Genomic DNA, 21,911 nt, shown 5'->3' on the forward strand with positions numbered 1-21,911 from the left:
AGATGGTGGTTTGCTGATGCTTTGCCTGTCATTGCCTGTCTTCCTCTAACACTGGGAGATGTTTTCACCTGCAGCAGCTCAATGTCACATTATAGATTGACGCTGACATCTATTGAATAAGGAATCAGGTTTCTGTAGATCGGTTAGAAAACAAACATGTCCAGACCCAGTTTATATTATTAAAACTATTTCTGTACAGCTTGCACCGTACACGCAGAGTGTTGAGAATGTGTCTAAGACTGAATGTGTGTGCTGGGATAACCCCGTGGCACATTAGTACAGTTAATTTTGAATGTGTACATAATTTGAAATCATATGGGGCATTATGTAATCATCAATGCATACAGCTGGTAAAAATAATGTATTCTTTTATGATAAGGCCTCCAGTTAATTTAAACAATGGTCAGATTTGTATGAATATATCTAGGGAGCAATTGATATATTCCATCCTTTGCTGTTGTCTGAGGGCATTGTGTTGATTTCTAACATATTGTCTTAATTAAATCTATTCAACTTACACTTGAATTTACCAATTCAAGTTTTCAAAGTATTCCAAGGAATAATGAATAATTAGTAATAACAATAATAATGTTATTATTATAATGTAATGAATAATAAATAATAAACAATAGATAATAACTTGAATCCTTGTTCATAATGTATTCCTTCTTAATTCCTTCTGTATTCCTTAGAATAAAGACAAAGTTGTGTTCATTAAATATCATGCATTGCATTATAAAACAATACTTTTGTATGACCAATAAGTAATGCAGTAGTGTCTATTTTTTACTGTAGGGAATAGCCACTATCATAGTGGCGCGTCATAGCGTTTCACTTCCAGTCGAGGGCAGCAATATTCACCCAGCCAGCTCCACCGCTGGGGAGAAGAAGGAGTCGACAGGAAAGGAAAAACGAAGAAGAAGAATAACAAGAGCAGGAAGAAGAACATTGGCAACAACCTAACAACTTCCAACCTTACTACAGCTCGGCTGCCTGTAAACGTATTACGGTCATTAGTCAACATGCCTTTGGATGTTCATTGTGTCCGTGTGTTGTTTGCTGTGGACACTGCCATCGCCACGGACGCATGCAAATGAATTTAGAATGGCTATTTTTAACGAGCCGAGCTAGCTGTGCTAGCTAGCAGCTATTATCGCTAGGCTTTGTCGTGGCAACGGAGGTAACAAGCTCGTTATCTGAGTGGGTTATTGTTATCAAACGTTAAGCAAGCAAAGTGTGAATATGGCGATTGTCTCTGGATCCTGCGTTCGAGTCAACGGGTCCCGAAACGGGCCCTCTGTGTCAGCCTCGCCCTCTGGGACGGTGGGACAGTCCCAGCCCATGATAGCGGTGTGGGAATGGCAGGATGATCTGGGCCACTGGCGGCCGTACAGCGGCCAGGTGAGCGGACACATCGAGCGGAGTCTGACCCCCAGACAGGGCCCGAGCGGAGGGGGCCCCAGCCCCACCAGCATCTGTCTCGGACAGTCAGACCCTACACTGTCTCCCTATCTCATAGACGTACCCAGCTTGAAGCAATTTCGGCAAGACACAGGTAAGACGGCTGGTGACAGATGCTCATTTGCATACTGTGTTTGTATGTTTAACCCGGTAGTGCCACGCAGAGTTCCAGTAAGTAGCTACCAGGCCTAATGGGGGAACAGGTTTAGCTGGGGGTTGGTTAATCTTACCAGTGATCAGTCAACGTTGTCTATTCAAACACCGACCTTGGGGTCCTTATAGACAGTCTATAACCAATGTCTTTTTGTGGTTGGGGATAATAACAACTTAGTGTTGCATTCAATGTATTTGAATTATTTAGCTGGTTAGTTTAATTATTTATTGACCTATGTTGTATGTTTGTTATGTCTTTGTTGTTTTTGTTTGTTCTGTCTCATTGTGCAGTGTTTTTTATTGAAACTTATTTACATAATTGATCTATGGATGTGAAGCACTTTGTGACTGTGCATTTAATAAAATGCTTCATAAATAACGCTTTACTTACTTTACTTAGTTACCCACTGTATCATAGCCTAGACATTTGTGTGTTGACCAGTGACAGCGTGACTGTGCTCAATACAGGAGTCATGGAGGTCTAATAATAGACGTCAACAAGGTCATGTTTGAATGTTGCATCGGTGATCTTAAAGACATTTTGACTTTTTGGCCAATCATAAAATATTCACCGAAACGTTGGTTGTGTCATTGACTTTAATTAGATGACAATAATGATGCCTTTGTTTATCTTTTCATAGACTTTCATGAGCAGGCTCTAATTAAGGGATACGGTATATCAGAATCAGAAATAATTGATTCCTGGGGGAAATTGGGTCACATTAAAGCTTGTTTTTAAAATAACAAAACAACATGGTTTCAACTATCTATTTGAAGCTAGTCAAAGGTCACAGAAAGTGTCAATGTTCCCAGTTAGTAAAATCCCTAACCCTATCACTGAGTCACCATTGTATTTTAATTTTTGTGTTTGGTTATGTTACAAATAATCAGTTCAGCAACCAAACGTACATTTCTGTGTAAATTGATATTTGGATATTTTTTAACCCTTGATTCTGTTAGATACCCTGTGAGACATTTGTGCAGGTCATAGGTTGCAACACATGCATAACTTGGTAAACACTTAAATGCATAAAACTTCTATGAAACATGCATGAGTTGCTATTTGTAAGGAAGAAACATCAACACTTATGGGAAATGGGGTCTATAAAGTTATTGTTCCGCAAAGCCGTTTTTCAATCCATAAACCCCACAAATCACCAGACTTGTATTGTTTTACCTCCAGGAAAAACCAGATCTGTGCGGCGCTCCCTGTTCCCCCAGTCCTCCGGGCTGGGCAGCGGCGTCTACTGGGAGTGGGCCAACGATGAGGGCGGCTGGACGCCGTATGAGACGCGCACCTCAATCCTGCTGGAGCACAGCTACCAGGCCCGGCAGGGCACCGCCGACCTCGGCCTGCACGGCTACAACTACATCGTGGACCTCACGTCGCTGGCCCAGGTGAATAAGGCCAGCGGCTTCAGGCGGCAGGTGCGCCGCCAGTGCAGCCTGCCGTACCCGCTGGCCTCCGCCGGACACGCAGCCGGCCCCTCGGGGCCTGCCTGCTCCTGCCACCAGTGCTTGAGCCACAGCAGCACGGGGCCCATGCCGAGCCGCTCCCGCCACTCCCTGTCCTCCAACCAGCTCAACCGGCCCAGCCTCCAGGGGCCCGGGAGGACCGTGGCGGCACACCCGGCCTCCGTCTACTCTCCCTACCCGAGGAGACCCCTCTCCGTCGGGGGCTTGTCATGGGGCAGCCCCTGGCCTCCGCCGTCCACTGGTACGCAGGCCTCTGGGCCGATGCAGAGCAACTCTGGAAGTGCAAATGGATTGAGGTAGGGTGTTGCTTTTCTGGTCGTCCCATTGTTTTGTTTTTGCGTTGTGATGTTGAATTAATGCCTTTAATGTTTGGATTTGAGAGGAGCTCTTGTTGAAACCTGAGTGGGAAATTGCACATTGAGCCTAATCTTTCCACAAGTGAGTACTAGAGAGCTCTTCTGAAATGCATGTTAAATTAAATTTGTGCATTCTGTACCAGATACAAAGTGGATACCAGAAAGTAGCTCTGGTAAGCTCATTCGCGTCAGAAATATTAAACATTTCAAGTTTCCTCGTTGTGCTGAAATATCGTAAGGATGTTTCCCCAGTGCATACATTTTATGTTCGGTTGTAACTTGTTTCAGAACAAGCCATCCGAATGTGTGTTGCAAAAAGGTCCTCTCAGAGTATGTAGCCCAACTAATCAGAGCCAGACACGGGGCTTTTTGGAACAATAACAAGGAAGATGATGTCCAAGATTGGATTTCAGTGGTTGACTGAAAAAGACCCATCAGTTAAAGTTGAGGACCAAAGTGCTTTTAGCAAAAAGCCGTTATCAACCATCATGTCATCGTCAGAATGTTGCTTTTTTATAAAATTTAAAGTAATCAGGGCTCCAGAGTGCGACTAATTTGGTCGCACATGCGCCCAAAATATTTAAGGGTGCGACTAATAATTTTTCTAGGTCGCACTGGTGCACCTGACGCTGCCCGGGTGAAAACATAAATTTCCTTTGCATCATTTCTATGTGTTCTCCTGTGACCGAACTCACACTCGTGGTAGGATCATATCGTGGTCTAAACCAATAAGAGAAAGAGCTCGGTCGGCTCTTTGCCTCTGATTGGCTGTGGTCTTGTTCACTACTTGTGTATGTTTAAAAATTGCAAGCGACCTGAGTGCCAGAGTAACTTAAACGGAGAAAGAAAATAAATGCGACAAAAGACGAGGGAAAATGAAGCGAGGTTGAAACTAACTTAAAAAACAGCCTACTGTTCCAACCAGACCTACTACTGAGAGTCTGGACCCCATGACACGCACAAACTTAAACACGCAATAAACGGCAGGCGTGTTAAACAACCCAGCTGTCCTAAAGGACAGCGCGGATCAGTCTATCTCCTCTCCCTCTCTAATTATTGAACAAGCTTACAAGGTAGGTTGGATTTATTGGGTTGTTTAACACGCCTGCCGTTTATTGCATGTTGCACGTTTGTGCGTGTCGTGGGGTCAAGTAGCTATTTTAATGTTTTGTGTTATCATTAATAAGCACATTTTTAAATTTAAAACATGATCATTGCACACCGGGTTTATATATTTTTTACTTTTGTTGGTAGGACCACGAGTCTCATGCAGGCCTTTATTAATCTGTAACCTATATGTTTAGAAACATATAGGACAGCGCGGCTCCGTCTTCCATCTCCTCTCCCTCTCCCGCTGTCAACCAAAGAGCACCATCACCTGTACTGTCAATCATCTCAGCCCCATTCATTGTGACCCGCCCCCATTCGAACTTCAAATCGCCGGAAGTGTATCGGTATTAAAGAGATTTACTTTTTAATTTGGCGTTAGTATATTCAATTGCAGCAAAATAACCTATAAATATATGATATATATTGTTGGAGCACAATGTTGTTTTATAGGTGAATAACCCTTTAAGCACAAGCCCTTTTATTTGGAAATGTTTTATTTTGAAATGTTCAATTCCGGCTAGGTGAAGCACTTGAAACCCCTAAATTTTTGGGTGCACCTAAATTTTGTGCTGGTGCACCTAAAAAGAAAAGTTAGGCGCACCAGTGCAACCAATGCAGTTGTTAGTCTGGAGCCCTGGTAATGTGTATACAACCACAATACACCAGCTCATCACATGCTAGGGCTAACAGTGCCCCTGCACAGGGGGAAATTAAGCATGAACAATTAAACAGAACATCTGTTGTGATTGCAACAGTGCTGCAAACATTCCCTTTGCTGGGCTTAGCTTGCTTCATGTCGTGTAGACTGGCATATTATTCATCCGTGCCCGCTCTCGGTGCATCATAATCCCTGCGATGTGAACTTAAAACATGTCTATTTAGAGAGTGGTTGGGCTAGCACTCATCAAAAGCTTAATTTCGATGCTAAAATAATTCCCTGATTATGCTTGGAGCAGCTGTGTAGTGAGGTAAAAAGGACAGGACGAGGGAATGTGTGTGCTTTTGCCTTTCACATTTGGGCACACCAACTCTACTCATCGTGTTGTCTGGTGCTTTTCCTGTTTGTGTCTGTGCTAGCTGGAAAATGTTGCAATTGTATTGCTGGGCCCTTTGATTGATGTCTGATTGTATCACCGTTCAGGTTTCTACACACAAACATCTTTTGTTGTGGTGTTTCATGTGTTGTGATTGCAAAAATAAACACTGCATGGCAATGTATAGAATGTGAGCAGAGAAAATATATTTATCATCATGCAGACATTCCTTTAGCCTTTGGTACACGTCTTTGTACCAAAGACGTCTCTCTCTCTTTTCTCTCTCCCTCTGTCTCCTCTATCTGTCACTCTTTCTATCGTGGGCGAGGAAACAAGCTGTTTAAACTAATCATGTGTTCTTTGTAATTTTCCACACTTCAATGAATTGCCACGTTGGCTTATCTTTGCCCGTAAGAATGTAAACCTGGGGTTTTGGTCGGTGCGAGATAGCAGATGCTGCGTCTGTTGCACATTTCTAATTTAGCACCATGCTTTCATAGCAAAGGGCTAACATAGCAGTAAGCCTGTCTGCTGCTATGTAATCAAAGGTTTATGGGGATTGCTTTCCGCTTAGCGTGACATCTTCAATGGGGATGGAGACACCTGGAGTGCTTGAACTGTTGGCAGCTGATCGATCTGGAGGATTCCCCCAGGGCAGCTGTAGCCTTAATGGTTCATGGGACACTGCTAGCGGGGACGGCAGCGGTCTGTCACTGCAGATGAGCCGCCAGGTGGGATGTATCAAACAGGGGGTCGAACTCTGGGATTACTTTGATTTGTTATTCATGGCAAAGTGTTTGTATCGCAGTTTTTTTTATTTTTTTGTTCTTAGAAACCGATTTCTAGAGCAACAAAGAAAATAGGTAAAACCGCTTGTGTCGGTTAAGCGGTTTGCCAGTGTCATGAGATGAGGCCGTGAGTGAGTGTTAAAACGATGCAGGTACACAGGGAACGAACGCACGACGAGACAACGGCGCTTTCATTAAACATTTAAAGTTGAGCCACCAAAGCTGGCGCTCGCTTCAAACTCGGGAGGCCTTTCTGCGTGACTTAGCAGGGGATGTTTTCTTTGTGTGCGTCTGATGATTTGAGTCACATCCCTCTTTTATCCCTTCCTGCAGTGTTCCTGCTATCCCTGTCCAGCTGAGCGGCTCCACCAGCATGACCTCCGCCCTAGCAGGTAAAGAGGTCGCGGGCCATCCGTCCCAAATCCCACTTCCCCTCTACTGCGCCGCGGGGCCTGTCAGCCTCCACACAAACCCCCCCCCCCCCTTTGGCTAGCATACAGCTTCATGATCTGGGTCTTTGCTATGCTGCCTCTTTTCCTTAATCAGTCAGCCTGCATAGGAGTAGTGTTTTGCCCCCCGAACAGCCGACGAGCGTCAGAGCCAAGTATGGGTTGCCATCCAGTTACTTTAAGTTTAATTTCTGTTTAATTTACTTTAAGATTCATTTAGAAGATTTGTTTGTCTTGTTGGAGATACTAATAACAAACCAGTTCAGGTGGTTCTACGGCCCACACTACCCATACAGTTGATGCATACTGTACACGGCTGAACATAGAGGGGCTTGTCTGCATTCAGCACTTTTTAAAACGCCACGCATGTACATATGGAGCTCGCCCACACTCGAATCTGGTAGAATGGCTTCACAGATGTATGTTTGTTTGTTTGTTTGTTGCCTAAGCAGCGTTGGTATTAATTTTTTCACGGAGGGGAGTGGTGGATTTTTGGTTTACAAGACAAATAGGATATGTTTAAAGGATTTCAAATGAACTGCTAGCGGTCGGTAAGCGCTTACTTTTAATTGTCACTGCACTTAAATGGATTCACTGAACAAAGCCATTGTTATTTCTTTTGAAATCCATAACTAATATAACATTGAGCTTAAATCTGCCTGGTGTAATTTGTTAAACTGTAAAACAATATTGTATAACAAATATATAGTCAACGCTGATTTAATTGTCCCAGGCTTTTGCCGTGACTATTATTACTAATGAATGGTGACCCCATCTCTGGCTTCATCAGGCTCACACAATGAAGTGAGTACAAAAGCTAATGTTGTGACAGCAGCATATTTTTAACGTGTGACACAGGACTTGTTAAGTACTTCATCGTCTATTACAGGAACAAGCGCTTGCTATAATGTAGCGCTTGCTACAAGTGACAACAGAACTTTCCCTGCGGGGGAAATTGGAGAACATCTCCCGCATGGAATACACTTCAGTTGACCTTTTTATTCTCAAAGAACAAAGCCGCTGCAACTCGTGCTCTCATTTCCCCCCCCCCCCCCTTAATGCCGACATCATCCCCAGTGAAAGGAGCGCAAGCAGTTAGCAGACAGTGTTACTTCCTGCTCACAAGTCCCCGTCTGTCTAGCCATCGGCAGATGGATGTGTTTCTTCTGTGCCGTCGACTTCCGTAGTTGTCTATGCCATAGTCTTTCCGGGACTCTTTTCTCCCCCTTTCTCCCTACTAAATAGCAGTAGAGAGTGAGTGAGGCACGGCTTGCTGATTTTTTTCCCTCTGCATCGCTGGATAACTCAATTGCAAGGATGTCTCTTTGTGTTGTTTTTTTTTGGACAGCCATAGAAGACTCGGGACACCATTAGTTTGGAGTGGTCCACAATAACAAGGATAACGTACACTGTGTTTTTTGCTGTGAAGATATTGACTGACTGAAGTTGAAGACACATAATTCATTTATCCAGTGCATGAAATGTTTATTCAGAAAAGTTTTAGTTTTGATTGTATTGAGTCGTCAATCTATTTAGTCGGACCAGATAAATAGTTAATTAAACCCGTCATTAAAAGGAAAATGAAGGCGACATGTGAGATGGAATGACATCTCGTCTCAGAGGGAACATCAGACAACCAGACTCGCTGACTCAAATTACAGTTCCCTGTGGCAGTTGAGGAACTTCCCCCCCCCCCCCATGCTACCGCTTTATCTCCAAAAGACTCCTTCTACATATCTCATACTTTTTGATTTCTTCCTCCTCCTTTGCATACCTCCACTGGCTCCGCCACACCCTTGCCTCCTTCCCTTTCCTTCCCCTCTGTCCTGCACCCTAAACCCTCCTCCCCTCCCCCCTCTCCCTCCCTTAACAACACCGACCCCCTTCCTCCCTAACCCACTCCCACCCCCATCCCACCCTGCTCCACTCCAGGCATGGCCTCCATTTTGATGTCAGCAGTGGGCCTGGGCGTGCACTTCACCGGCGCCCCCCTCCATCACCAACAGCAGCAGCAGCAGCAGCAGCAGCTACAGCAGCAGCAGCTACAGCCGCAGCCACCCGCGCTCCTTCCTCTTCCTCCGCCTCTCCTGCCCCCAGGCGGCGGCGGCGGCAGCAGCAGCAGCAGCACCAGCAGCAGCAGCAGGCCTAGCAAGGCCCACAGCACCAGTGGCGGCGGGGGTGGAGGTGGTGGTGGTGGTGGTGGTGGCGGCGGTGCTGGTGGTAGCAGCGGCACCACCAGCAGCAGCAGCAGCAGTTCAGTTAGGAGAGCAAAGAGGCAGCACAGGAGAGGTAGCTACTGACAGCCACCAACACCCCCACCCTCTTCTTCCCTCCACGCACCCTCCATCCCTCCCTCCCTCCCTCCCTCCCTCCCATCACCACCGCAGATCCGACCGCCTGCCCGTCTGTCCGCCCGTGCTCTCTGCCACCTACTGCCATTTGCCTTATGGGGGGCCGTCCATCATCATCATCATCATCACCATTCCCATTGCTGCAATTTGCATCCGTCTGCTTTTGCTCCACTTTGAGTTCTGCCGCAGCAGCGCATTCCAGCCTTGAGAGCAGGCCGTCCAGCAGCCCAGGAAACATGTTCCAGCTTTTATGTATTTTTTAGCGGAGAGGGCTGGGGGGGGGGGGGTCGTCCTCCTACAATGGCCAATAGAGTTTCCATCTCTTTTTGCTTTGTATTGCAGTCCATAAGCTGTAGTTGTCCAGGCTAATAAGATGGGCTGTAATTGTCTCGCACTCTCTAGTCCTTCACAGAGAATCGCCAAATTAACACAAACACAACACCCCATTGGAGAATGTTGTTTAGAGAGTAGAAGCACTCTGCGAAGTAAATATGCGGGGCAGGAGTACTTTTTGTTTCTAGGATGGTAATTTCCTGTCTCAATTAAAAACGGATATTATGACTCACTTTATAAAATGCAGGGGAAATGTGTTTAGATATAAGTTTTGGTACACGTCTTAACATTTAAGTAATTATCAATCATGATTGGGTGAATTTGTCTTTCCTTGTCTCTACATATTTATAAGCACACATTATTTTATTTTATATCGCCTATTTAAGAACATTTGCATGTTTCTTAAGATGCGTATTAATAATTCATTGGGCTCCCCAAGTGTGCATGCTGTGTGTAAACAAGTCATTAAACTAGTCGGGATCAAATCACAGGATTTTAAAGTCGAGAGAGAGAAGAGAATCATCATGAGATATGCAGCACTAGGGGGTGACCTGACGATGGCATGACTCGGACAGCTTTGCTCCTGTAACCATAGCTGGCACTAGCAGTAGTTCTCCCTGCATGTGGTCGACTCAGACCCTTCCTTGCATCTTCCACTTCTGCTTGGAGGCCCCTACTCAGTTCCACTGTGCAATTTGCCAATCAGCCTGGATTCTTCTTCTCACAACACTTGACCATCCACATGCTGTTTCTCCCGTAAACAGAGCGGGCCTGGACAGAGATTTTTGTTTATTTTCATTATATGCCCATGTCTCGCAACTACCAACCATTGGCACGTCACTCCCTACGTGAAGGAGAATCCCTTCACTTATCCACCTCACCTCATCCCATCCCATCTCGGCAGAGTCTCTCATGAAACCCTTTTAGTTTGTCTTTGTGTTTTTCCACCCTACGGATGTCTCACTGAACACAGCCTTTACTTGGAGGGGGGGTGATGTTGTTTTCATCCAGCCCATTCTGTACCCTGCGGATGCTGTCTCCTTTACCCTCCACTCCTGTGTTCCTCCCTCAGCCTCCAGACCCGAAGACGTCATCCAACGATACATGGAGCACCTACCCCTGGCCCCCGACGAGGTAGACCTTTTCACCTTTCACGTTTTCAAAAGAATCGATCGCTCTCTATATACAGTTTTCATATTTCTGCTTACAGCATTGGATTCGACCGAGCGTCCTACATTTCCTTGTGAAAGACAAACAGGACCTGTTTTTCTGAATTAACAAGATAATCATCTCACAACTCTGAGAAAGCTTTTCAAGAAAAAATGTATTCTTCTCTTGCTTTCTGAATAACCAGATGATTATCTCAGAATTTGGAGGAAAGTATTCATGGCGTAAAAGACGTGGCTCAGTTTTTCCGAATAGAGATGTCTGAATGGAATTACTTAGACACGAATATCTCCCAATGCTTCAAACACCAACCAAGCTAAAACTGGATTAAACGGGCAGGACGTGTTTGCTTCCAAGCTTCCATTTCAGTTTGAAATCAAGCTCTCAAGTGACTGACGGCTCGTCTCGGGATTTTTAAGATATCTCATGAATTCAGAAAAAATGTTTTTTTCATGAAGAATTCTTTCTGAATTCTGAGATGATAATGTGATTAATTATGATAAAAAGCACCAGACTCATTTTTTTTTCCCAATAAAAACTTTTCTCTGACTACTGAGAAAATTTCTTTCAGGTCAAAACTTTCTCAATTGATCGCATTGCGCTCTCATAGGATCCTATTCACTCTCTTCTACTTTATGTGTTTATTCGGAAAAAAGAACGGCACTCTGGGGTCTAAATGGGAAACGTGACCTTACCGACTGACCGGTCTGTAACAAAATAACACCCTCTACCTCCCCACCCCCATCCCCATTCCCACGCAGGACTGCATTATCTGCATGGACCATCTGTCCAGCCCCTCCAGCTACGAGGCGGTGTCCTCAGAGAGCGGCGGCCCGTGCATCCTGCCCGAGACCGTGGGCAAGTTCATCACGTGCGGACACGCCCTGCACATGCTCTGCATGCTGGCCATGTACAACAATGGAACCAAGGTGTGGACGCAGCCGCCATTTGTAGTGGTTTGTTTTTAGACGCTTTGACGTTGCGTGGATTATTGATAGTATGGTCACATTGTGTAGACTTTAATCGCACAAATCAGACTTTTTGATGAATTATGTAAAGTCTGATGGGAGACCAGCTCAAATCTAGGGTGAGCAAGGCTTATGTTTTTCTTAGTTTCAACCAATCGTGTTGCTTCAGGCGGGGATCTGTGAACGTCTTATTCTGTCTGAACACCGACGTTCTTAGGCAAATGGTCTGTAGGGTTTTAAATCGATACCTTGTAGACTTGCCACTGTAGAAATACACTTAATAAAGTCCCCTTCTGAAAGATTCTTCCTGTAGAAGAATTCCTGTCCTCTTTCTCTGTAGAATATCTCAGAAACACAACAGAAATACAAGGCGTAACTGCCATCCCACAAGTAGGACGTCCAGATTCCGTTGACTTTTATTATGTCACCACCAGATCGAGGTTAGGGAGGAATATTTATGTCCACTGTTGGATTCTCTGGATGTCACTCTTTGTCTCTTTGTTTAGGTCCTTTTGAAGGAGTTCTGGGATTTTATTTTATGTTATGGGCGGTTTCTCCTTATTTAGTTAGAGTTGACTTTTAATTTTATAAAAAAAAAACATTACCTGCTGAAGGTAGCTTCAAAGTATTTCCCGATCCAATGTTTAGCCCACAGTTGATGCTCAGAACCTGTGCCAGCGTGCTCCAACCTTGCCAGTTGGTGCTCCCAGAACCGTGTCAAAGGATTACCCCAACAAAATATAAACAAGTTTTAGGCATGCCAGTTGTGCATGGCAGCAGACCAGACCTCCCTCTCTGGTCTCTGTCTATCGCTCTGGCTCTCTCTCTCTCTCTCTGTCCGTCTCTGTTTCTTGCTCTGGCTCCCTCTCTCTCTCTCTGTCCGTCTCTGTTTCTTGCTCTGGCTCTCTCTCTCTCTCTCTGTCCGTCTCTGTTTCTTGCTCTGGCTCTCTCTCTCTCTCTCTGTCCGTCTCTGTTTCTTGCTCTGGCTCCCTCTCTCTCTCTCTCTCTCTCTGTCCGTCTCTGTTTCTTGCTCTGGCTCCCTCTCTCTCTCTCTGTCCGTCACTCTGGATATTTCTCTCTCTCTCTCTCTCTCTCGATCTCGCTCTCTCTGTGTCTTGTCCTCTCCTTCTGTCTCAGCAGGTTGAAGTGGTCAAGATTTTCAATTGTATTTATTTAATTCCTTCTTGCTCTTTTTCTCTCAGTTCCCCGATTAATACAATATTTACTAATTAATATTATAATTATTTGTACCTTTATTATGTTAGGCCCATTGAGATCAAATATTGTTATTTATATGTATATACTTTATACCTATTTGTTTATTTTTCCAAGATGGCAGCCGAGTTGCCTCCTCCCTGGCTGCATGGTATTTATTTCCCCTGCCTCATTTCCTGCCCCGTAGGACGGCAGCCTCCAGTGTCCCTCGTGTAAGACGATTTACGGCGAGAAGACGGGCACGCAGCCCAAGGGCAAGATGGAGATCTACAGCATCGGCCAGTCCTTGCCAGGCCATCCTGACTGCGGCACCATCCAGATCATCTACAGCATTCTGCCGGGCCTCCAGGTGTCCACGCTCTCTACCATTACACATGTCAATGGTTGGATAAACATTGATATGGTGATCTGTATCAATGGATGTGGTGGATTTGGATATGGTTTCACATATGCCCCGAGTTAAACACACTCTAGGGATGTGTTTCACCTAGAAGAAGTAATTTATTACAAACCCAGTGGTGTTGGGTGGTTTCCATTAAAGAGCAACTGCAGAATTTGTGGTCTTGCCGTTCAAATGGTCCTTTTGAGAAATGCATTGTAGAAGGACTTACTAAGCATCCACATTGCTCTTAGAGTTAAAGGCCATAGATGCTCACATCACCACATAGTTGGGACTGAACAGTTTATAATGCATGTCACTTGAATATACAACAAATATTCAAATAAAATACTGGTATTTAAACCTATTGACTAGTAATATAATACTCTGGCTATTTCACATTCAAAAGAGGTCACTAGTTCTAGTTGCAGCGTAAGTAAATTACCTTCCGATGTTACTCTTAATACATATCCCCTTCATACGAGCAAAAGCATCCTTTAATGTAGTCTATAATTTAATGGCTAAATATAATCTCTTCACGGGCCTCATAATGAAGCCTATTCCTATGTGTTCGGTAAACCCTAATAGCCAGGTTTTGCCTTTCCATTAATCTCCGTAATCTCTGCGGTAATGTAGTCAACATGTATGCATTAATGCATTAGAGAAGCGTTTTCTGAGCATATGGATGCTGACACCTCACAGATGCGCTTTTGTGTTGAGAAAACAACAAAAACGTGCGTGCGTGCGGACGTGGCTCCGCGTGGGGCCAGCTGGTGTGCATGGTGTAATTAGCTGAGACAGAGGCTTCGGAGCTACTCTGTCTTCCATCGCTCCCAAGAAATGCAGCTAATGCATGTCTACCCCCAACCCCAACCCTACCCCCAACCCTACCCCCAACCTTACCCCCAACCCTACCCCCAACCCTACCCCCAACCCTACCCCCAACCTTACCCCCAACCCTACCCCCAACCTTACCCCCAACCCTACCCCCAACCCTACCCCCAACCCTACCCCCAACCCTACCCCCAGGGCCCGGAGCACCCCAACCCTGGCCAGCCCTACACCTGCAGGGGGTTCCCGCGCTTCTGCTTCCTCCCGGACAACGACAAGGGCCGCAAGGTAAAAACACCCAGTAGTTTAGTACTGTGACTAGTTTAGTACCGTAACTAGTTTAGTACCGTGTGTAGTTTAGTACTGTGACTAGTTTAGTACCGTAACTAGTTTAGTACCGTGTGCAGTTTAGTACCGTCACTAGTTTAGTACCGTGTGCAGTTTAGTACCGTCACTAGTTTAGTACCAGTTGCAGTTTAGTACTGTGTGTAGTTTAGTACCGTGTGTAGTTTAGTACTGTATGTAGTTTAGTACCGTGGTTTTGAAGCTGTGGGTCAGGGGATAGAACTCTTACTATCAAAAATGATGATTACCTCTTTTTGGACATGTAATATTATATTATACATTTTTGGTTATTTCGTTCCCTCGTCGATCATGGCATGGAAATTATAGTGGAACTTCTGGTTAAGTGTTTTCTCAAAGCCCAGATTTGGGATGAGATTCCTAAACAAGACGCTTTATTCCAAGTGGACCCTCAGTGAACACAGCTACGTGTCACCAAAGAGCAGGTAGGGGTAAGGCGATGCTAACAGGCGGACGGCGGAGCTGGGGGACGCTGGCTCATGTTTGCAGATGGTTTAGTGAGGTCTGTGCTCCTGTGTGGGTTTACATTGTTTAGGTTGCATATCGGCCCACGATCAATTATCCACGATCAAGTCTTATTAATACCTCTTCACAAGGCGGTATTACGCTTATAATCAGGGAGATTAATGGATCTCTGTACATATTTTCATCTTCCCTCAAGGGCACTGTTTTAAGTGGAGTTGGTTGTAAAGAAAATACTTTTTTTACTTTGCTGTACTTTATTTTCTCTTGGGTGAGTCGATCAGTCTCCTTTGTGTCATCTCAGGGTTGGCAATACACACAATACACACACAATGCAAAAACGTCTTTGCCCAACCTACGTACAGCAATATATCAATACCGTGGGGGGGGGGGGTATTGAAGTTGCTGTTGAATTGTTCACGCTTGCAGAAAGGCATAACTAAGTATGAATGTGCAATTACCTCTTGCCGTCTGCTGCTGTTGTTGTCAAAGCCCTGACTACAGCATCCTTAAAGCCTGTTTAACTTATGGTAATTAATCATCACAATCGTGTAAATAAGCCTCCTTTTTAATTTTGTTAGAACTACAAGGATCCAGTTTAAGCTGTTGGAAAGGGATTTATTGTTTTCTCTGCACACATGCTACATACAATTTTCCATTTCATTTAAATTCAATTACATTTTATTTGTATAGCCCTTAATCACAGTCGCAGTCTCAAAGGGCTGAACAGGCCATATATATATATATATATGACACCCCCCTAACCCTAGCCCCCCAGAGGGCAAGAAAGAACTCCCTTAATTAGCACAAAGAAATCTTAAGAAGGAACCCAAGGTGAGATTCCTCCAGCAATACAAGCAAACATTCTAAACCATTTAGTTAACAAAAATACTATGGTGCTGGCCAGTGAGTAGGCTGGTTACGGTCAGGGGGGTCCAGGCATCCAGTCACAGTCACCGCAATAGACCAGACATCTAGTCAGTCAACACAACAGACCAGACATCCAGTCACAGTCACCGCAATAGACCAGACATCTAGTCAGTCAACACAACAGACCAGACATCCAGTCACAGTCACCGCATTAGACCAGACATCCGGTCACAGTCACCGCAACAGACCAGACATCCAGTCAGTCACCGCAACAGACCAGACAGCCAGTCACAGTCACCGCATTAGACCAGACATCCAGTCAGTCACCGCAACAGACCAGACATTCGGTCACAGTCACCGCAACAGACTAGACTACAGTCAGTCACTGCAACAGACCAGACGTCCAATCACAGTCACCACAACAGACCAGACATTCAGTCACCAGTCACCAGTCAGTCACCGCAACACGCTAAAACAGAAAACACAAGACCCTCCCCGACCCTCTCCATTGCGCTGATCAGCCTGCGGCCGGGATTCAGTTATATCATAAACGGGCTGTTCCTGCTGGGTTAAAGGAAGGAACTGATTTGCAAGCTCACTCCCAAGCGCTGCAGTACATAAGAACTAGCTTTTGCCAGTTTGTGTTATTGTGCAGTAAGCTGCCGAGGAGCCGGACCCGTCAACAAGCAAGTGAGCAGCTGTGATCCGAACAGCATCAAGTACTCCACCCACAAAGAGTGGGCGGTGCAGTTCACTTAAGGCCCAAAGAGTCGGTAATGAAAAGGCGGTTCTGATTCTTACACAATCAGCCCCCTTTTTATGGTGAAAATTTCCCATTTTAAAAAGGGTTGCCGGCTATGTTCAGCTTATAAACACAGGCCATTACTCTCCATTCAACCAGGACCCACCGGGGATGTTGGGGTACTTTAAGGAGCCCCCCCTAACTCTGTTCATTTCTACAGCTCAGTGCGGTGCCGTGGACGCCATGGGTGTTTTCACAGCTTGTTTGTGTGAAAAACGGTATCTCCGGGTGTGCAGGTCTTGTTTATTTATTGTCACCCAGCAATCGTGTGTGCTGTAAGCCTCCCACGCGGCACACGGTGTGCGTACCTTCGCTCCGTGGCCCCGGCAGTGCGCCCGACTCCCGCGGCGCTTTGTCTTGAGAGTCCCTTAAGGACTGTGGCTGCAGCAGCCCTGGGGAGAAAGCTCCAGAAATGATTCACTACTGCTCCCCTGACATGTAGCAGCGGGAAGCAGCAGGTCAACAATACTCCAAATCCCAAAATGAGAATAAAATAGCTTTTTAAAATACTAAAATACCCCCTTTAAAAAAAAAATTATATATATATATATATATATATATATATATATTACATACAGTGGCAAGAAAAAGTATGTTAACTTTTTGGAATTTTCAGAATAAATTTGTCATAAAATGTGATCTGATCTTCATCTAAGTCAAGGGTATTGACAAATAAAATGTGTCTAAAATAATAATGCCTCATAGTGCTTGTGGAAAAAGTATGTGAACGCTTGAGTTAATGACCTCAAAGCTGATTGGAGTCAGGTTTTAGCACACCTGGAGTCTTGTTAAGATAATACGTTGTGGTAAGTAATAAGGTGTGGACTACAGCTGCTTTGACTGATAAAAACCCCTCAAACTTTTGGAGTTTGCTCTGCACGAGAAGAACGCGCTTATGTGAGCCATGCCTCACCAAAAAGAGCGTTCAGAGGATCTGCGATCAATAATTGTTGATTTGCATAAATCTGGCAAGGGTTACAAAGTTATTTCAAAGACTTTAGAAATTCAACAGTTAGGCAAACAATCTACAAATGGAGACACTTTGGGACCGTTGCTACTCTACCAAGAAGTGGGCGCCCAGTCAAAATGACACCAAAAGCACAATGAAGACTCATCAATGAGGTAAAGAAACAACCCTGAATGACAGCCAAAGATTTGAAGGCGTCATTGGAACTTGAGTCGTCAATATGTAAAACACTGAACAAGCAGGGTATCCACAGCAGGACTCCACAACGGAAGCCACTGCTTACTAAAAAGAACATTGCTGCACCCCTGAAGTTTGCAAAAGAGCTCATTGACACTCCACAGTGGTGAAACTAAGATTGAACTGATGAAACTAAGATTGAACTATTTGGGGAATAAACACACAGCATTACACCTGGCGTAGAAAGGGCACGGCATATCATCATGAAAACATCATCCCAACTGTAAAGTATGGTGGAGGAAACATCATGATTTGGGCCTGCTTTGCTGCATCAGGGCCTGGTCAGCTTGGAATCATTGAGGGGAAGATGAACTCGCAAGTATATCAGACAATTCTTCAGGATAATGTATGTCAGCTGAAACTGTGTAGAAGGTGGGTGATGCAACAGGACAACGACCCAAAACACCGGAGCAAGTCCACAACAGAATGGCTTCAGAAAAACAAAATCCGCCAAAATCCGGCCAAGTCAGAGCCCAGACCTCAACCCAATAGAGATGCTATGGATTGACTTGAAGAGGGCCATAATCATGAGACGTCCAAAGAATATGACAGAGCTAAAGCAGTTCTGCCAGGATGTGCAGGTCTGATCCACAGCTACAGGAAGCACCTGGTTGAGGTTATTGCTGCCAAGGGGGGGGGGGTCAAGCAGTTATTAATTCACTTACTTTTTCCACTGCCATTTTGAATGTTGAATGAGTGTGTTCAATAGATTCAAGATTCAAGAATTTATTTGTCACATGCGTGATTTGTGGAACAAAAAGCAGTGAAATGGGGATTGCGACTGCAACTCCCAGCTGTGCAAAGTTTAATAATGATAGAAAAGTAAGAAGATAGAAAACAGAAGACATGAAAGATCAGAGTTTTTTTGACACATGTTTGTCAATACCCTTGACTTAGATGAAGATCAGATCACATTTTATGACAAATTTATTCTGAAAACCATGAAATTCCAAAAGGTTAACATACTTTTTCTTGCCACTGTACATGCACACAAAAAGCTTTTGTTTCTATGAGAAGGCTAATATATATGATGATTTATATACTAATGTAAAAAAAAAAAAAAAACCTTCTGAAGTACACTGTGTCCTTCCTCACCTGAATCTTCCTCCTTATCCTTTCCTTGTTCCCAGCCTATGGAATGGCATGTAAATGTTGTGGTGGAGCGGCCCGGAGAGCAGCCTGTAACCACCAGGGTTAACAACGACGCTCATGAAAACTATCCACCGCTGTTACCTTGGCCTCAGACAAACAAACAACTTTGGCCATGCACCTGCACCGTCACCGTCCACCTAGCCAGGCCATTTGTTATCGCCTCGTCTTTTGTTTCTGTTTTGCATGAGGCGTAAGCGATGTGGAAGTTGTGTCACACCGCGGGCCCCCCCCCCCCCCCCTCATTCTACCCATCAGCATTTCAATCAGAGCTCACCCAGCTGGACCCCTCCGAGGCTCCCGGCCCTGTACTCACCCTCCCGTAACGCTCGACGTGTTTTCCACTCTGAGCCGCTTGCAGCCACTGCGGCGGTGGCCCCGGTGGCCGCAGGTGTGAATTGATGGGGCTCGTTTAGACGCAGCCGCCCTCCCCCCCCCCTCGCCCCACCGCCCGCCTGCCCAGGTCTGGAGTCTCTCTGCAGGGTCTGAACCACTTACATCTGTCAGCTCGCTACCAGGAGTCGGAGCGCCCGGATAAAGTGGTTCCTACCTTTTCTTTCTTGATTTGTTTCCCCACCGCATTGTTGTTTGTTGACGCCGGACGGCGGAGGCCTCTTGTCGGCGACGTTCACCCCGACTGAGATAGATTATACCTGGGTGTTGTCGTGAGCGGAGTCTTATTTCAGGAGGAACGCGGGATGGGAAGTGACTCCCCCCCCCCCCCTCCCCCCCGAGGTCGGTGGGCCGCTCCTAAGCACGCCACTCTGCTCAATTCAATCTGGCGAGCTCGACAAAAGACACGGCGCGGCTGCACGCCTCGTCGCGCCGCCGATCCACTTCACTCTCGCTTTTGAGGCTGAGCCATCTCGCAGAATGAGAAGTCGTTTTCCCTGCCGAGCTCTGGCGCTTTTGCTCAAACTCATCTTTATAAATGTAGGGTTTTTTTTTTTTCTTTTTTGGAAATGTGCCCGGGTGAGCGGGTTGGAGCTTCTGTAGGGTGATTTATTTTGGAAGGTTTTTATCCTTTTTATTGTAGAGTGAGACAGGAAGGTATCTGGTCGCTGCGATCAGGACTGGGCCTTAGTAGTACGCGCTCTACCCGGTGAACCACCGGGGCGCCCCCGGTCCACCGTGTTTTAAGAGATGATTCACCATTCTCTGTGTGTGTGTGTGTGTGTGTGTGTGTGTGTGTGTGTGTGTTTTTACAATGTCAGGTGCTGGAGCTGCTGAAGGTGGCGTGGATGCGGCGGCTGATCTTCACGGTGGGCACGTCGAGCACCACGGGCGAGCCCGACACGGTGGTGTGGAATGAGATCCACCACAAGACGGAGATGATGTCCAACCTGTCGGGCCACGGCTACCCGGACCCCAACTACCTGGACAACGTGCTCTCGGAGCTGGCCTCTCAGGGCGTCAACGAGGCCTGCCTCAAACACCCGGGCGGCAGCTAGGTCTGCAAAGGACCCGCCTTCGCCCCAACCCCCTCCTCTCCTTCTCCCCCTCCTTCTCCACCCGTGGACCACCAAGACTGACCCCCCCCCCCCCCCACCGCCCCTCCTCCCCCGACCCCTGATCACTGTTGACTGTTTCCCGGGTTCAACGAAATGAACGGCAAAAGAAATGAAGTGGCGTCGATTCCCATCCACCACCACGGAGCGGTCAGGTTTTAACTGCGTTCTAGTCTGTGCTCGTCGTTGTTAGGAAAGGTCAGTTAGGGCTCTGCAGACGACGCAAAATCGACGCCGCGTCTGGAGAATCCTGTTGTGACCTAGTGGATGGCGGCTGGACAAACGGCTGGATGGCACCTCCCCCCCCCCACACCCCTCCCTCCCGCAGTCGTGATTCCCCCCAGAACAGTGAGCGGCGAGAGATCCTCGCGGAGCACTGACCCTTGGTCACCTATATTTCAGTTTCTCTTGTACTCCACCAAGTGTGGAAAAAGAGGAAAATGTCAACGTGGATTCAATGCTACTGGCTATGGAGGATATTTAGGATTTATTATCTTGTCTGGTTTCTTTTTCCATCGAGAGTCTCTCTTGTATACCGGCGTCATGAAAATGGCAGCTTATGTGGGAGATTAAAAAGATCTCATTGAGCACTTTAGTTCTCGCAGTGCAACTAAGTAACATGGTTAGCTTTTCTTTGAATGGTTTGGGGGTTTCTTAATAGGTCATTTATGCAATGAAAAAGAAATGGAGTATTTTGTTTAAACCTTTGTGTTTAGCGCAAGGACACACTGAAAAATCTATTAAGTAATGAGCGTATGTTTATATCTGCCTAATTAATTGTCAAGGCACTATCTTTGTTGTAAATGTTAACCCCCAGTTAAACAAGCCTTTGATAAAAAAAAAAAAAGACAAACAAATTATGGAAATTGATCATGTACTCCACAAATACCACTACAGGACAATGCATTAATTATGCATTGATCTCACTATTGTTGGATTAATCACTCATCTATAACATTATGGGGGTTATTCTTTCTGTAAAACCAATATCTGGCATTGAGTTGCCATTCACAGGTAATGGGTTATTCCCAGACACGTGGACTGTGTTTAGTCCGAGGGGACCAGACGGATGAAACGTCAGTTGTATCGACAGAGCCTCGGCTCTGTGAATGACACGGTGTGACAATCAAGACGACAGAGGGGGGAAAAAAAGCTCTTACTCAGACAAAAAGCAAATGTATATTGAACACCAATGTCTTGTTCACAGCTGGCCCACCGCTGCCTGTTCATCTGATTGTTAGCCTGTGTTAATCCTGCCTGTGACACATTGCAGCATTGTCAAACTGAGTCTTGAGATGTATGCAAACCAAGTATGATTTTAGGGGTAAAAATTGATTTCTGCAATAAAGAACGTAAACTGTAAAAATTGTTTTTAAACAAGTCCCTGTTGGGTCTCACTCCATCCCACATTGATGTAGTGTGTAGAACTGACTGAGTCTGGGGAACTTTGTGCAGGTCTACTTTGCTCACTTACTGGTGAAG

The 21,911-nt window shown here is 45.6% G+C and overlaps 1 protein-coding gene across 2 annotated transcripts; it reads left to right on the top strand.

Annotated features, from left to right (window-relative positions):
* Positions 1-948: 948 nt before the first annotated feature.
* Positions 949-21,786, top strand: dtx2 (deltex 2, E3 ubiquitin ligase). Of its 2 annotated transcripts, XM_084474414.1 has the most exons (9): positions 949-1,555; positions 2,798-3,386; positions 6,712-6,770; positions 8,760-9,116; positions 10,584-10,645; positions 11,440-11,607; positions 13,049-13,210; positions 14,270-14,359; positions 20,136-21,786. In XM_084474414.1, exons 1-9 carry the CDS (start codon positions 1,243-1,245, stop codon positions 20,370-20,372), a joined length of 2,037 nt encoding a protein of 678 aa, XP_084330540.1. In that variant the 5' UTR covers positions 949-1,242; the 3' UTR covers positions 20,373-21,786. The 2 variants fall into 2 exon arrangements, with proteins under 2 accessions (XP_084330540.1, XP_084330541.1); XM_084474415.1 differs by lacking the exon at positions 8,760-9,116.
* Positions 21,787-21,911: the final 125 nt, after the last annotated feature.

This window comes from Micromesistius poutassou (genome assembly GCF_964030765.1).
Source record: "Micromesistius poutassou genome assembly, chromosome: 10".
Classification (NCBI taxonomy): Eukaryota; Metazoa; Chordata; class Actinopteri; order Gadiformes; family Gadidae; genus Micromesistius; species Micromesistius poutassou.